The 17,947-nt window shown below is 38.8% G+C and overlaps 1 protein-coding gene across 1 annotated transcript; it reads left to right on the top strand.

The window, feature by feature from the left end:
- Positions 1-5: 5 nt before the first annotated feature.
- On the top strand, positions 6-17,467 carry MLYCD (malonyl-CoA decarboxylase; the record flags this gene model as incomplete). The annotated part of the gene is made up of 5 exons (XM_010082855.1): positions 6-257; positions 6,711-6,823; positions 7,373-7,529; positions 8,029-8,178; positions 16,777-17,467. Coding segments are annotated over 5 exons (1,206 nt in total), but the record flags the coding sequence as incomplete, so codon positions are not given.
- Positions 17,468-17,947: the final 480 nt, after the last annotated feature.

Below are 17,947 nucleotides of genomic sequence, written 5' to 3'. Positions count from 1 at the left end.
TGGCCCGCGACTTCGGCGTAGACCACGGGCGGGTGGCGGAGTTCAGCGCCAAGGTGCTGCAGGCCCGGGAGCAGCAGAGGGAGCTGGGGGCCCTGCTGCAGGCCGAGGACCGGCTCCGTTACTATCTCAACCCGCAGTACCGGGGCCTGTTCCAGCACCTGGGCCGCCTGGAGGGCGGGCTGCGCTTCCTGGTGGAGCTGAGGGGCGACCTGGTGGAGGGGCTGGCGAGCAAGGCGGTGGACGGGCCTCATGTCAAGGTGAGGGCTGGGCTGGGGGTGGCTGGCTCTGGGGGATGTGGTTTGGGCCTTCTTGTTCGTGGTGCTGCTTGTGGAGCCTCCGCGTTGGGCTGGAGAGCATCCCGTGGGCCTGACGGACTGTTAGGGCCTCCATGGTGGGACACCAGTGAGGCCCCTTCCCACAGGACATGGCAGCAGTGGGAGGTGGCTTTGCTGGCTGCCAGGCTTGTCAGGAACTCACTGCAGGGGTGACATGGAGTAGCGTGACTCTTGAGTGCGATATAGGGCCACAAGTGACATAGCAGCCGTGTCGTGCTAATGATGAAGAATGTCAACAGGAGGAAGGAGTTGTCATGACGTAGTTCTGTAGGATGTGGAAAATAGTTGAGGAGGAACATTGGCAGTGGTTACGTGGTCAGCGAGGTGACGTGGGTGTGGAGGAAGGAATGATGTAGCAGATGACAGTGGCAGGAGGTGACACGACTTCCCAGAAGGCGATGAAGAAAGACAGCAAGTTGGTCAGATGCACTGAGCATAACTTGTATGTCAATATTCAGATCCAAATTAAGTTTGACAAGAAAAGGATGTTTTTGATGGCAGTGCTGTCAATTAACCACGGTCATCACGTAACAGAAGTAGCAACAGCCTTGGCAAGATTCCACATCCATGTGGATCATCTTAGGTAAAACCAGACTGAATTTGCAAAATTATCAGGATAAAGTGTCCTAAACAGCTGAATGTACATACATCAAATAATACAGTATGTTCAGAAACATACTAAACCCAATTGAAAGTAGGAAATTATTGTCTGTAAGACTAAAGCTTCCATAAAAGACCTGTCAAACATTCTGTTATGTCTTCTCAAAAGATTTTTTTGAAATGTTTGGGTTCATTGTATGACTGGGCGTAGTTCTGCATATCTGTTCTTGTAGTCTTTTTTGAACTTGTTCATCAGTTTTATTTTTCAAATGTGATATATTCTAAGAATGAGAGTTGGTGATAAATAGCACATAAGCCAGGAAAGATTAAGCTAGAATTGGTTTGCATTGGTTGTAAGAATTTACTCTGAATACTGTTTCTTTTTAGTTTGGAGTTTTATTTAGGTTATTCTCATCTGTTTTCCACAGAAACCAAGACTTAGAACTCTGTGCTGTTCCAGTGTTCTTGCTAACTCCTCTGGAAAGGTGTTATGTCTTGCTTCTGAAATAAGTGTCTTGCTTGGCCTTTGAAATCTATTTGCTTCTCTTGCAAGTAAGCTTCAGAATAGCTATGAGCACCCAACCCTCAGGACGTCTTGACACTCTCTGCAATGGAGCTGATTACTAGCTGGTGCAAGTGGCTTGCGAGGAAATGGTGTGAGGGCACGTGTTTAATTTGATCCCTCCAGCCATAGGTGTGAGCTACTGTATTACCTGTTCGGAGGCTAAATGTCAAGAACAGAGAAAACTATATAGCAGAATATTCAGGCGACAGATTTAGGGTGGCGTGGAGGGGTTGGTAGAGTTTTTTTTCTTTTTAGTAAAGAATTTGAATCTTGAATAGAGAACTGTTCTAGTGATACAACATATATCTTGTAGTGAATTATTTCAGAGTGGTTCTTTGCTGGTTTCCCTAACTGCAGAAAAGACATGAAAAAAGGTATAGAAAAGCTCTGGAACTTGGGATGCATGTTAACGTATCAGGATTCCCTATCACCTATGATGAATTCTTGTCTGCCTGAATTTCTTAAGTTATTATTTAAAAAAAGAAGATGCAGATTACCTGATGATTGTTTCTCCGTTGATTTCACTGTTCCTGAATCATTAACAAAATAGATGATGCACTGCAGACTGGTGCAGTATTGTCTTCAGTTACTCCCTGGTATACACATCTTCATAATGCCCTCAGCTGCCTTTCATAAATCGCCTCTTAAGTTGTATTGATGTTTAAAGGAAATGAAGAAATGCGAGTGCCTAACTTACTCTGATTTTATGTACTGCGTGACGTGTGCCTAGCTGCACCGCTCTCCAAAATGTGTCTTATTGTTAGACTTGTGAAAGGTTTGAGCACTGAAGTCACAGAACTGTTTTAGCAGTGTCCATTAAATCAAAAGTCACAGTGCCCTAGCTGTCAGGATCCAATGTAAGGCAAATTGGGTTGAAAAAGTTGACTTCTAAGAAATAGAGAGAAATGGTAGCTACCTTACTGGAAGAATTCCAGAGATGTTGAACGTAAACCCTGAACAACGCATTGGAAATACTTAAAATAACAGATTGTGCAAAGAGAGGGAGTATGCTACAAATAATGTTTAGTTTATATTTAAGTTAGTTATTGGAAAGCAGAATCATCCCCTAGAGCGGGACAGAAAAATAAGTAACCTCAGTGACAAGTTGTTATGACATAGTAAATGTATTTCTGTGGTTGTGTCAAAGATGATGAATACTCTTGACACAAATTTCTTTATAATCAGATTACAAAAATTTGGCGGTAAACTGTATTTTTGAAGCTATACAGCCTTATTTTCCAAAGAGTCCACCAAAAATGTATATAGGACATATGGTGAAGAGAAATTTTTCTTCATAATCTGTCCTAGAGGTGGGTTTTCTTTCTATTAAATATATGAATCAATTGTTACTATCATAAGCTTCATGGATAATGTTAAGACAACAATTTTTAAAAAAACAGTATTGGCCAATAGTTTCCTCAAAACATACCGGCACAGAAGCAGCTTGGACTGTTAGATGTTGGTTAATGAAGCATTTCTGTTTTGTGTTTGTTCAGTAGAATAACATAAACAGGTGATTATGTCACTTGAAGGTGCTTGTGCACACTTTACTAATTTTCTAAATGAGAAAAAATGAGGGGGAAAATAAGGATTTTTTTTTTTTTTAAGAATAAGACATCATACAATATAAAACACAAGAGCCAGGGCAGTTTTCAGCACCACCGTTACCACTGCATTAATCACTATTAGCAATAAAAAAGCAGAAAAACAGTCCCCTTCTATTTGTGCCACACTACTGAATCCAGTTTTGCTGATAGGTATGTTTTTTAATTTTCTGTATGTATATTTTGAAGCTGATTAGTAAAAAAAAAAACAAACAACAGAGACTCTTGGTAATATCAGAGTAGGTCCAAAAGTCAGTATGCCCAAATGAAGCATCTCAGGTTAAAAACTTCAAACATTCCAAAGCCATGGAGAAATGTGACTCTTGTGGGGTTGGCAGAATAATTCTCTTGTAGCCCTGTCAGATATTTAACCAGCAGCTGACAATAACCAAGCCATCTGTTTGATGTGTTAGTTATTACTTTTTCATGTTATGTTTATCTGTAAATGTCTGCATAAGAATTTTTTTTATTTTTCGGTAGCTTGAGAGGGAAATTGAAATAGTTCACTCATCAGAGAGGCAGTTTGTCTTAATAAAAAAAAATAAGTTTTCCCATTTGTTGCCCAATAAATAGGGACCTGATGTGAAGATTAAAATTTGCTGTCTTGTAGCAAGAAGATGTAATGAAAAAAATAATCGCAATTTATTATACTCGGCTAATAGAAACTGAAGTGTAGATGGTAATTTTAAATACTAATCTATGTCTTGTTGCTCAGATATAAACTTGGGATGCTGAGTAATAAATGTGTGCTTTTTTTCTTTTTAATGAAATGTTGGAGATGTAATTTTATGACTAGAAAGGCCTCTGAAACAAAAATAAGAATTTACATACCACTAAATTTACAAAATAAGAGAACCTAACTTGAGAGTGTCATTGCTGGTGTCAAGCCTTTCAGAAACTTAGCGTATACTGTGATATTAAACAGAACTCAGAATTTTGCTTGGGTGAGTTGAATTAAACACAGTTTGGGACGGTATGAAGTGGTTTGTGTCTTCCTCCACCATCCACAATTGCAGTTGGACTAGGTGATTGTTGTAGGTCCCTTTCAACTGGAACCATTCTAATTCTTTGGCCTGTGTGCTGCCCTGGTGTTTTATAAAGCATTATTATTTTCATCTGGCAGATTATATGAATTAAGTTGTGATTCCCCATAAACAATATTCCCTTCTTCCAGAATCATTACTGAGATCACATCTGCTTCACTTTCTTCTTCGGTTACAGTTGCATTGCTTTTGTACAGCTGTATCTTGGACCTAGAGTAGCTCTATAATGCTGTCTGCATCTTGAAGAGCAGCCTCCAGTTCAGTTGAGCATCATCACGTCCCATCGTATGGACCATGATTGCTAAATCTGTAGGTGCTTCAAAGAAGCAAAATGCATGATTCCTGTGTTTTCCACTTTTACTAGTTTCCATGTTGTATAACTGGCTTTCTCCCAAGTCACTCGTTGCCATCTGAGCTGCCTTACTGCCAGGAGATGCAGAGCAGTGTGTTCAAAATAATGACTAGCAGGAGTGCAGCCATCAGCAGTTTTCCCTCCTAGCTGCTAGACTGCAGCTTGAAGTGGTGTTCCGAAAAGCAGATGGATGACAAGAGAGCCATAGGAATCTGTTTGTTTGACCCCAGATCTGACTACTCTAGCTTATTTCTCTGGTTTACAGTGTGTCCGTACAAAAGCAAATAAAACAAATAATCCTGAAATACCTGGAGACTTTCACTACACCAAGGGGTATTTTGACCAAAATAATTTATGGTTATTTTCTAAAAACTTCAGAGTTGTGCAGAAACAAGGATTCACAAGGGAAGTACTTTAAAGCTAGAATAAACAAAACAATCCAAACATACTTGTTTAGTTCAGGAGGAAAAATGTATTAAAAGAAAAAGAAGACAAACAAATCTGTGTACGAGAGAGTACTTGAACTAAAATTCAACTTTTCCCAATAAAACTTGCTGATGCAAGCCTTGTTGAGGTTGCAGGCCAGTACCTGCTCAGTTCTACTGCCCAGGAATTACAATTCCTGCATGATTGATCTGTGCCAGAAAGAGCCCCTTTTTGTAGATGCTGTTACGCAGATAAATCTGGGCTCTTTTTGGTACAGCTTGTTTTACCTGCTGCTTTCTCTTGAATCTTCTAGCCCAGAAGCATCAGCAAAAACAGTTTTGTCAGTATAGATTCCAGCTACTCTAAATGCAGTCGAGTGATGTATTATCAGAGTGCATCAAGTGTTGAAGTGCCCCGAGCCAACAGTAATTATGTATTTTTGACAGTAATGTCACGTTACATAAATAGTCTGCTCTTTTGAGGTAGTAAGGCAGCATACATTTAACACACGTGTCCCATAAGCCCCCTAAATCACATAGATCCACTTATTAGGCAGGGGGAGGTATACCGTGTATGTCCCTCTTAACTGTTCTAATTGCTAAGTTTTGACGTAGCAAATCTGGTCCTTTTTGCTGTCATCTGTTACATTACTTTCCCCTCCCCCAGCTGCTGGTGTGTAGGATAGTGTTCCCGTGAGACAGAGAAGGCAGGAACATTTTCATCAAAGCATCAGTGGAAAATTGTGAAGACCATCGCTTCCTCAGGTGGATTTCGTTTAGTGTGATCCTTCATTTCTCTCAGTTCTTCAGTGGTGCTTGTTGCAGATAGTTGCACATGTATGTTTTATTCAGAGGTGTCATGCATTATGTGGCTTCCATGGTTTTCCAGTGGGGAGTGCTTACCCTATAAATGTACTTAAGGTGCATTTTGTTTGTATTATTTCAGTTTCGTGTTCATTTAACAACTTTTTTTTAAACTAGCTGTTGTGGTTTTGAACCCAGCGATCAGCGAACACCACGCAGCCGCTTGCTTACCATCCGCCCTCCTGGGGATGGGGGAGAGAATTAAAGGGGTAAAGGGAAAAGAGATTCAGGGGTTGAGTTAAGAACTATTTAATAACTAAACTATGATAAAATTGAAAATAATAATGGTGATAATAATATTACTATATACAAATAAACAAATGACTGATACACCGTGAAACTGCTCACCCCCCAATGACCAAGGCTCAGCCCATTCCTGGCTAATGATCCCAGAGCAGAAAGACTCCCGAAACCACAGCCCTTGAAAAGATAAGAGCCTGAGCATCCAGGAGACCAAGAGCCAACTGAGAGAGCGAGACAATGCCAAGAGAGGGGCAAACCAGAGGGAGAGAGTGAACTTCCAGACAGACCCTCACCTGTATACTGGGCATGCCATGCATGATATGGAATAGACTACTGGCCAGTTGGGGTCTCAATCCTAAACCTAAGGTCAAATCCTAGGCTAGGAACTGGGGCTGTGCTCCCTCCCAGCTTCTCCTGCCCCTGCAGACACTGGCACAGCAGAGAAGCTGGAAAGTTCTTGACTGTCCTGTTACTACGGACAGTGTCTAAACATTTTCATTGGTTTAGTCCTGTATGAGGAAAGCAGAACTATTACGTGGTTAATCTTCTCAAACAGATGCATTAGTTTTCTTGAACTTCCTAGTGTTGTAGTTTGAAATAATCAAGGTTGTCTTTACTCATGTTCTTAGGTTGTACGTAGTTTATTAAGCAGATAAGTTCATCTTTCTTCTGTTTGCAGGAAATGAATGGTGTTCTGAAGAACATGCTGTCAGAGTGGTTCTCGACAGGATTCCTAAACTTGGAACGGGTCACTTGGCAATCACCTTGTGAAGTACTCCAGAAAATTAGTGAGTAAGTGCTAAAATTTGCTAACACTTATTGGTGCAAAGGTAATGAAATCCTTGTGACTGCACAGATCCACTATTTTCAAGATACTGCTTTTCAGTAGTGAACCATAGGCAAAGTGTAATTAAGGAATAGTTGCATTTAACACACTAAAGAGCATGCTTTAAAAACTGAATTAAGTAAATGGTGAAAAGGATCGTTTGTCCCATAATTTGATCCTTTAGCTCCCATACTGCATTTTGAGACTGCTGTCTTTTCTCCCAACCTTCTCAGTTACTCTTCGAAGTGCAAGTGAAATCTCAGGTACGTAATAAGCATATCCTAAAGAAAACTAGAGAGAGCGGGTATGCAGTACACCTTTACAATCTACTTTGTCACAGTTTGCTGTTGAATTTTACTTTTTTCACTTACAGTTTGATTCTCCTTGATTGGAGAGTTTTGTCACTGATATCAATGGGAAAAGTACTGAGATTCTCAGGTTGGCAGCTGACCCCTATTTTTAATTGAAAAAAAAATATATAATTTTACTTTTATTTGTTTTTTTTTCTCATTGAGTTCTGAAGCTGTGCATCCTGTTAGAAACTGGGTTGATATGAAGCGTCGAGTTGGGTCATATAGAAGATGCTACTTTTTTTCTCACTGTGCAATCCCAGGAGAACCACTGATAGTCTTGCATGTTGCACTAACCAGTGATATCTCCAGCAGCATCCAGGTACAGTCACTGATGCATTTAGTATGCAACAAAGTGCTCAAATTGCAATGTACTTCTTTTAAAATCTGTAATTCCTTATAATTTGGGAATGTTTGGTTTTGTTTCATTTTTTTAAGGGATGGGAGAACTGGCACTTAAAAATTACAGGGGTATTCTGTATATCTCCTGTATTATGTAAGTTGAAATTTTGGGGGTTTGCTCAAGTGCAAGAAGAATAAGAAAAGATAAGAAACCTGTAAGAAAAGACAGCAAATGAGATTAAATCATCAAAGCGGTTATGATTACTTCTGAAAATTTTAAACCACATTACAATTATTTCCTGGATAAGCAGCTCTTCTTTCTACTTTTTGATTAGATTTTTGTTGTTTCTCAGAGACGATAATGAAGAAAACAATGGGGAAAAGTGTTAACACATTTGAAAGTTAATAAGAAAGGCCCCCTCTCCCATAACGATGATAATAACTACTGCTAACTTTTTTTTAAATTATTATTTTCCCAGGCCATAGTGAAAGAAGTGCCACCTTTAGAAACAGAAGATACAGCTGAAATTACAACAGCAATTTTCTACTCAATCAGTTTGACCCAGCAGGGACTGCAAGGTGTGGATCTTGGGACTTACCTCATCAAACGAGTTGTAAAAGAGCTTCAGGTAAGTGTGGCAGGGTGTACTGAAGATGCTGTTTGGCCAAGGTTCTCCCCTTTCATTGCTGGTTTAGTTTCCATTTGTGTTGTTGCTCAAGGCAAGGAGCTACTGTGTCTTCCCCTACAGTTGTAGATTCTTACCAGATCAGCTTTGAAGGTGTGTCAGGAGCTGGAAGAACATTTTCTGATGTTGTTTGATGTTTGCCCGATGTAGATACTGTTACCTAGTTGACATGTACTGCATGGATGGCTTGTGTTTGCTTAATAACCATGTGCATAGGTTGCTTAAAAGTCAAATGAGTACATTTCTGTTGAAGGTAGCTTTCATAATAGCTGTATTTTGCAATGTAGTGTATATGAGTCACTACTGTCTCCTGGTTGAGTGGGCGGAACCAGCTAACAGGCTCCCTTCCAGGGCCCTGATCAACATTTTAGCTCTTCAGGGTACCAGACTGTTGCTTTTTCAAAATCTCCCAGCTGCTCCAGTGACACAAATACTTCCTGTACGTTAATTGCTTTGTTTTCTTGTTTGTTATATTGACACTGGTTCTGTATACAGTTTGCATGCTTGCCTTGATTATGTCTATTTAAAAAAAAAAAAAAAAAAAAGAGATATTTCTCTGCCCAGGCATTTCTTGCAATATAGTAGAGAAGATGTCTTTAACATTTGAAAGTCACCGTAATCAATTACTTTATGCAGGTCAGTTCTATGAATTTGTATCATATCATTGTATACTGTGGGGTTATTGTTAACCGTTTTAGGACTTCTTCTTGTAGAACCTTCTTCCGAGTAACTGGAGAAAGGAATGAAAATTCATTAATTTATATACAAATGGTGTGAAAGAGACAGTCAGATTTCTGTGTTGAGGACATTATTTTATTTAGTAGTCTTTACTACTTAAGTTATTGACAAAGCTACCACTTAAAAGTAATGATCACTACTTGTGTTTATGTTCATTGTTCCAACATCTGGATTAGTAATGATGTCTAGAAAATTGTCTGAGATTTGGAACTTCAGTTCTACTTACAAAAATAACTTAAAATTGGATGCACCAGATTTCTACTACTACAAAATTATTGATTAGTCAACTACTGAATCATAGCTGGCTGCCCTGAAGTTTATTATTTTATTTTATTTTTAATGGATATTTTGGCTGAATTTTGTTGCTTTTTGCTTTTGGAATGGCTTTTAGATTAATTGTCTAAAGTGCAGTAGTCCAGGTATAATTAAGCTGTGCCATCTGTCTGATCTTGACTGAGGGCAGAGTGGAATAAATTCATGCAGTTATCTGTTTTCACATCTGAAAAATAATTTCTGCATAATCGAGTTGCTCTCATAAAATAACCTAATTGACAATGTGTTTGTCCATCACTAAATGGCTTACAACACTAGAAAAGTTACGAGTGAGTTATAAAGGAAGATAGACGTACCATACTTGGATAACCTATGTGCAAGTTCCAAAATTTGATGTGTCCAATAGAATAAAGTGTTTCTTATTTATACTTACGGCAAAGTTCACTTCAATGTTGTAAAATCCAGCCTTTCTTCAGTGTTCATCAAACACATGATGAATAGGAAACACTTTGGCTGAGATGCCTGTAAATACATTCTAATCACAAAATTATTGCCTCAACCTTGAATAACTTATTTTACATCTGTGAAGTGACCCTACATCATCACACTGTTACCAGAATTATTTGATGCACTAGTCATTCAGCTTTTTTTGGAAGTGTTGTGACTCCCATCTCAGTGGACTTCACCTTTCGGTGGAGAGAAACCCTGTGTATTTCAGCTTCAAAATACTTCCACTGTGAAATTTCTACAAAATTAGACCGTTCAGGGCAAAGGCAGGGCATATGGTGAGTTATACTCTTGGCAGCCTGTCTTACCTGTCTCCCAAAATTCTCCAAGTCCTACTTCAGTGCATTAATTGCACACATGTGCTCTCTTTCTCTCTGGTCAGGTATAAGCAAAGGACTTTCCAAGGTTGTCTGTGTGCAGGTTGGACGTAATTTTTTGGAGCAGCATTATAGTCACTTATTTAAAAGGGACAAATGGTACAGCGGTAGTGCTGAGTTGACTTGGTGACAGCAGCTGAAACTATAGCCTCAGCAAATAAATCTTGGGTCAAAAATTACATCTCATTAAGCAAGCTTCCAGCAGCCTTTGTAGAAATAGATAGTTGAGGTGTCTGACAGGAAGAGGATTTTTTTATATAACCTTCGCATGGCTTTGCAATAAACAATCTTTATTTAAAGTGCTGCTAAATCACCAAGTAGTCCAGGTTACATAAGTTGAGACTCTCTTTAATTTAACTGTTAATAGGATGCTTTGGGAAGAGGAGACCATTTGGAGGGGTTGAGGATTTTGTTTTTCATTACATTTGAATCATTGATGGCTAATACACTTTTTTAACTCACCATTTGTTTGCCCACTTGTGGGCATCTGTTTGATCTGGAGAATGTTATTTGATTCATATTTTCCCAAGGCACTGCAAACTCTTAAAACTCTTTTATCCTCTGGTAAAAATAATTTATCTGACCTTGCCTTAACTTAACCTGCTCTGACACTTCTACTTGGAAGTGCCTTTGTAACCACAAAACTAAATTCTCAGCTGTCATTCTTCATAAGGAAAACTCCAAATTGGACCTGTGATGAATGTATATCATTAGATCAGAAAAAGACATGCACTAAGTTAGAAGTATGCTAATAGCCACTCTTTTTTCCCGCCATTGAAGCTTTTATTTGGCAAGATTTTTTAAAACTGTACTGCAACATTGATCTATCAAGTAGCACTATAAAGTTATGTCTATAAATTCAGTCAGTACCGGATTCCTTAACTCATTAATGGACAATTAAGATAGAGCTTAATTTTTATAGAAATCTTCTTGCTAATTCACCTGAACTGGTCACATACACTGCTGAACATGAGCAAGTGTAGGGTAGCACTTCTCACCTTCAAAGAATGTCAAGTACACATTCCCTCATGGAAGTATTCCTTGCAAGTGGGGTTTTATTAGGACCATTAGGAAAACTGCAGCAGTAGAGGCTCTGGTGAAGATTACAAACGCTGTTAGTTTGAGGCACTGCATAGAAGTTAATGGCCCCTGCTTTTGACTCTTCCACTAATTTAAGCAGCTGGAGGATGTATGAATTTGAGTCACAGAAATGGGTCCTCAGTTTCATCTCTTTATGTGCACAGTTAGCGGTTTGAATCCTTAATCTCTACCTAGACATTACGGTTTGGCATTTACCACAGGTATTGTAATGTCATTGGGTAAAGGGGAGGGATATAATGGAGATCAGAATAGGACCCTTGGGATGGAGCTTGTGTCGCGTACGAAGGGCATCCTGGGAGAAAGTGTGCTGCTCTAAATAGGAGATTTTTCTTTTTGTGGTAGCTGCTTGACAAAAGTTTGCTACACAAATCATATAAAAGGGTGTTGTAAACAGGGTTCTATTGTTACCTGAGCATCTCCTATTTGGAGTATTTTCAGCAAGTAGTGGGATGAATTCATTAGTCCACTGATACCGCTTTGGTCTCAGTTCTCCCTGTACAAATCTGAGAACAGGCTACCTACGCATTCTGTGTAGTCTCTTGGTTATGTTAATATATATAAAGCAGGTAGGAAACAACAGAAATAATCTCTTGTATTTCTTAAATTTAAGCTTGTATTGTTCCCAGAAATGAATTCAGAAACAATATCAGACAACTAGTAAGAAAAAAAAACAAACCCCAAATTGGGTGCTGGAAAACAAGCAGGCAGATGCATTTCTAGCAAGCTGATAGGTGCTGGTGGATGTGCAGACAGACAGATTTCTCATTAGACAGACATTTAATTCAGAATGTGTTTATAACCACTGTGAATGGTCTGTAGCTCTGCAGAAGGTACATCATAGCAATTCAGTCTGCAGATGACAGACACAGATAACTGTGGTGAAGCCTTTGAGAAAACTGCTTAGAATTTTATAGCCTGTGGCATTTGGGGGAGAAAACTGATAGTGACTATGTGACTCAGTAGAACGCTTAACAATTGGTGGCAGATTTTGCTTTTCTGGTTGGGCTGTTGATGATTGCTACCTTAATTTGATCTAGGTGACCTGGGGAGATCATAATTTCCAAAACAGGCTTTGCTTTCATTGATGAAAAATGTGACCTTGAACTACAGCTTTCAGAGTGCAAGACAGTTTCAGATGAGATATAGATAATAGGAAAAATCTGTGCTCTTCTGCATTGAAAAAAAAAAAAAACCAAACAAAAACTAAAAGACAACCAAACCCAGAAATCTACCCCAAAAACAAAATGAGCAGCTGTTTCTTAATGGTGTGTGGATTTCTGACAAGAAAATAAACATTAATGGATCTCCACCAATAGCCCTAGAAACTAGTGCATCAATTTAGCAACAACATAAATGTGCACACTTTGCTGCATCTATTTATTTTTCTGCATGAAATGTCTGCCTCAAATAAGCTTCTAAACTCAGGCATTTTATCAGATATGTAGTAGCCTGTACTGTAACATCAAAGTGGGGTCACTTTTCCATGTCTTATCTGTCAAGAAGTAGAAAATATGCATGATTTCCCTTGTTGTATTTATTAACAGAGAAGGAGCTACTAACTTGCTGATACATATTTTGGGTTGGGCTTGGTGAACAGGTCACTCCTGAAAGTGAATGATAAGCAAAGAGCAGGCAACATCACAAGAAAGCAAAATGTCAGTGACTTAATTGGGAACTTTGCAGTGGTTATTATTAATACACAAATATGGGAAGAAATTGTTCATTTTCACTTTGGTCATTGTGGATGGTGCATCGGTACCCTCTCAGCTTTGCAAGCTGGGAGATGAGGTTGGACTTGTTACCCTGTGGAAGCAGTGGGCATGGCTTAGCTCCTGTGTGACAAGCCCCTTTTGTTAGCACTATGCCGTACCAAAACAGTATTTTCAAACACTGTGCTTTCTTAGTAGAGATAGTGCAGAAGACTTCCACACTTGGCTTTGTGGCAAGCAGCCTTTTCTCTTGGTCCAATCAGTTTTTCCTTTTACCTGAAAGAAAAATTTCTGCTTCTCAAATTTCAGTATTACCTTCATTCCTCCCCTCTCAGGTTTTAACCCCAAACATCTGTGACCAATTCATGAAAGAGACCTAAGCAACATGTTCTCAAAGGCACTATCTTTTATAGGATGAATAATGTAGTTAGAAAAAAAAAGAACACCTTTAAGGAATTTAATCCCATCTTCAGGTCAAAAAGAAACATATCCGTATTCCTTGAATCCCTACCTAGAGGAAAATAGCCTCTATAAACATTTTTCTTTTTCTCTTTTTTTTCCCCCTTCTTTTTCACCCGCACTACACAATAGTAACATCTGTACTCCCTCTAGCAGCACATCTGTGATTTCTCATTGATAGGTCATTAATTTGAAAACTTTTACCAATTCATCCCTATCTCTTGTGTTCCCTGTGCTGTGGACTAAAGATGAACTTTAAAGAACAACAGGGAATGAAGACATAGAAGAATGAAATCCCATTTGGAAATCCAGTGTCTTTTGGGGGGAGCTGCTTAAGGATGCTGACGTGAAAATGTACTTCTCATTATTCCAGGGTTGTGTTTCTGTACCTTAAGGTTCATTTGCAGGTCTGTCACACCCCAGACAGTTGCGGAGTTGTCATCCATCATTATTGTGTGGACAGGCAGAAGGTGCTGGGTCATTGAATCTGCAGAAGGGAGTTGTGGCCCTCCCTTCTGGGCAGATTTTCATCTAGCCACCATAAGAGCTGACATGCAAAAGGTCAGATAACCTGACTGCAGACTGGCTCAGCAGCTCAGCTCCAGCTGGTCACAGTAGCGTCACCACTGGTCAGCTTTCAGTGTGCTGATGGAGAAATGAACGTAGCAAGTGAAGCTGCTCATCACCATCTTGACAAAACTGAAAGCTGTCAGCTTTTTCTCCAGCAACAAATATCTTGAAGTATATTTCCAGTAGCCTTTAAAAATTAATTTCTGTGCCATCTTTCTTCCTTCTCCTTTTGCAGGAGATCTGTGGTTTTGTGCTAGGTGTGTTGTCTTTGTTGGGAGCTAGTGTTGAACCAAGGAAAGTGTACTTGGCAAGGGGGCATCTGAGCACAACTCTCCTCTACCATACTAACTAAGATCCTGCTACTTTAAAGAGAAGTGCCCAGATGTGATGATTAGGTATATTATTTGATTAAAAAACACTACAAAGAGGCAGATGAAAAGTGGTCAAAGGAAGATTTAGTGAGTGCATTTGATTCTGTATTCAAATTTTATAAAGTTATTTTGAATTGGTTTGTGGATAAATAGTCCTCGTGTCCGTGGGGAAGTATTAAGCATGGGGTTGGGAAGGGAAAGATTTTTGCTATGGATTTGCCTTTTTCTGTTCTCATTTTTGCCCTTTTACTGCCCCCAAATATTTTTTTTTTAATTTACTGTGGTCATTGCTCTGTTTTTCAAAAGCAGAGGAGAAACTTTTCTTAAAAGGCTGAACTGTCTATTCCAAGAAACATTATTTTAATTAAAATGTATTTTCTATATCCATGCTTCTTGTAGCCAAGGTCTGCAATAAAAGCACAACCCTAATAAACTTATTTTGTTTTATAAATGCCGTATGCTGTAAAATTGTACAAAGAGGTGCTAAGATACCAGCAGAAATTGCCTTCCACAGACATCTCTTTCCATAGATTTACAAAGAATATTTTTTCTTTTATGAAATGCATATGCGATGAAACCTGATACTTGTATTTCACAGATCTTTTTCTAGACTTACACTTCAGAATTACCCTTAAAAAGAAACCATCCTGTCCTTGACTGGTGACTTGGAAAAGTCCCAGGAGATCAACGCTCTACTAGAATTGTGCTATCTGATCCTGGTAGCTATAGCAGTTGAGTATATGACAGCCAGGATCTCCTGGTCTCTCTGATTACAAATATGGTTGTTTTGTTCAGTAAGAAGTTTTTTTGTAAAATAATTTCCTTTTTTCATTATCCAGGTCTCTAAGGAGATGAAATGAGGTTTTTCTTCATAACTCAGTCTACCTTTCTTGTTCTGTCTGGTCCCAAAAGAAGAATTCTTTGACTTACATATCTGCGTAATAGTCAGAGAACTTCAGATAAGGGGAGCAAATGAGGTTATCCAGTTCATGCAATTTTGCGTCACAGAACTGAAGAGGTGGTAGATCTGAGCCGGCTGTGTGTATCGTGGTGCTGGAAGCCAACAGAACAGCAGTAAGCTATTTGGGAAGCTCTGTGTAGGAAGGAAAAAGAAGTTGTAAATAACCAGCTGAATATTATCCCAGTTAACCAAATTGTTAGAAATGGTGTTGGCTTAATGCTCCAGTTTGTAACAGAGGTATGCCAGGCCCTGGCTCCTGCATCCTCGTGAAGCAGAACGCAGATGGCAGCGTTGTGCAGAGCACAGCAGTACCTGAGGATGCAGCGGCGCAGGTGCAGTTCAGACAGCCTAGCAGCACGCGTTCCATTAACATTTGCTGGTGTTAGGTAGCATCCGAGCGATGATGACTTTTTAATGGTTATCTGGGTAATACTCAAAGTAGAAAAAATGTGTTTTGTAGTCATTTAAAGACAATTTTCTGTTGACATTAAGATGCTCTGTAGTGTTGATAAATGTCTCGGTTCTTACCACTGCTTCCTATATGAACAGTAATTAAAACAATGCTGTGGTTGTTTCGATTCAGCTCCATCTTCCCTCTGTTCCCTAACCCTTCTGCTTCTTCAGCAGGGTTGACTGATGTAATTTTAGTACCAAGTGACAGTGAGTTTAACAACCTTCTCTATTCTTCACATTGGCGTGCCCCTAAACTAACACAGTTTTCCTTATGTATGTTTTGCTTTACATGGTTACGTAGTTCACACTGTTTACTCATCAATTAGTAGGAGTAGAGAAGAAGTTTTATTGTGTTAAAACAAGTATTAAACTGTGTGATTAATTTTTTTACTACCAGTATATATTTCTTATCCTGCTCTTTTATCAGGGTAGTTAATAGTTTTGGAACAGCATGAAAAGTAGCCTGCCTTTATAAAGAACCTCTTTCAGAACTTCAGGAAGTACTTCTTTCTGTTGAAATCTAGAACTCGTATCTCTCTGGATTTTACCAATAGGCTGAAATAATAAACTGCCCTTGATTTAGAAAAAGACAGTTACATATGAAAAAAAAATATATATTTAAAAGGTTTTGGAAATTTGTATGTTTATTTAAAAAAAAATATATTCCTCTAAATAACTTCTTTATGGCATACAATTGTATTTGTTTATTTCTGCCTATAAGATGATATAAGAGAATGCAGTGATGGTTAGTACTGCGTAAGTACTTTTATGTAGCTTGTGTATGTGGACTGTAATTCAGTCAGTATTGAAATTTTCTTCATGCTCCAAGTGCTTTCTAGTCACTAACCTATTACTGGCAGGGTGATTTTATTTTTTTTTGTCTACATGTATCAGTTAATTCTCAGAATCCCTAGTCTTTTGCTTGACATGAGGTAAAGGGTATCAGCTATTCTTTCACTCGAACTTCTCGTTGTCAATCATGACAAAACTCATGAATTGTTTTTCTCTCCTTTTGTCTGCAGAAAGAACTTCCTCAGATAAAAGCTTTTTCTACTCTTTCACCTATCCCGGGATTCACAAAATGGCTTATTGGTCTCCTCTCCTCACAAACAAAAGAACTGGAAAGAAATGAACTTTTTACAGAATCAGAAAGGCAAGAAGTCTCTGAAATCACAGGAGACTCTACTACTGAAACACTAAAGAAACTCTTAAATAACAACGAGTGGGTGAGATCAGAAAAATTAGTTAAAGTGCTCCAGTCACCACTTATGAGACTCTGTGCCTGGTATTTATATGGAGAGAAACATCGTGGCTATGCTCTTAATCCAGTAGCAAATTTTCATCTTCAGAATGGCTCTGTGATGTGGCGGATAAACTGGATGGCGGACACAAGCCCTCGGGGCATTACTGCTTCTTGTGGCATGATGGTAAACTACCGATATTTCTTAGAGGATACAGCCAGTAATAGTGCAGCGTACTTGGGGACTAAACAAATTAAAGCCTCAGAGCAGGTTCTTTCCTTGGTGTCTCAGTTCCAGCAAAATAGCAAGCTTTAAAATTATGAAAACTAAGAACAAGTGTTCCTCACCTATGAAGAGCTGTAATATTTTGCAGTGTCTATATTTAAATGAGAATGTCCATTATAAATCAGATTTACTCAGCACTGCAGGATACAAAGTTATCTAGATAAGCAGTTATCTTGCTTACATTGCCACATATTCAAAACCTGATTTGCTGTGATCAAGTCACTGTAAGTTCTAGACATCTGTTATGTGCAAATAGGTTGGAGGTACGTATTAAAGGGTGAGTAAAATTCTCTCAAATGGTTACAACTCAGTGGTAACTTGAAAGGAAAATACTTGAACTGTACCATTATTCTGTTGATAATACACCTGTATAAACCATGTCTTCGAAAGAAGCTGCACTTACTTGTCATAGTGCTACTGTAGATAGTTCAGTACCAAAGTACCTGGAAAGAAGTACTGAATGAAGGTAAATTTTTGGTCAGATATATTAGCAAAACAGTAATCTACAATTTTATTTCAATAATATCTGTCTTTTTCTCCATCAAAAACTCTCGTGTAAAACCTCCTCGTATTTTCCTTTTTCAAAACCATTAAAATGTCACTGAGTGCCTGCTTTGCTGGAGCATGGAAAAGCCTTGGCATTAATGCTGTTGAAAACAGGGTCTGT

Source organism: Pterocles gutturalis, unplaced genomic scaffold (assembly GCF_000699245.1).
Source record: "Pterocles gutturalis isolate BGI_N339 unplaced genomic scaffold, ASM69924v1 scaffold7720, whole genome shotgun sequence".
Taxonomy (NCBI): Eukaryota; Metazoa; Chordata; class Aves; order Pterocliformes; family Pteroclidae; genus Pterocles; species Pterocles gutturalis.
The sequence above is the reverse complement of the archived record's forward strand: the minus strand, read 5'-3'. Positions and strand labels throughout refer to the sequence as shown.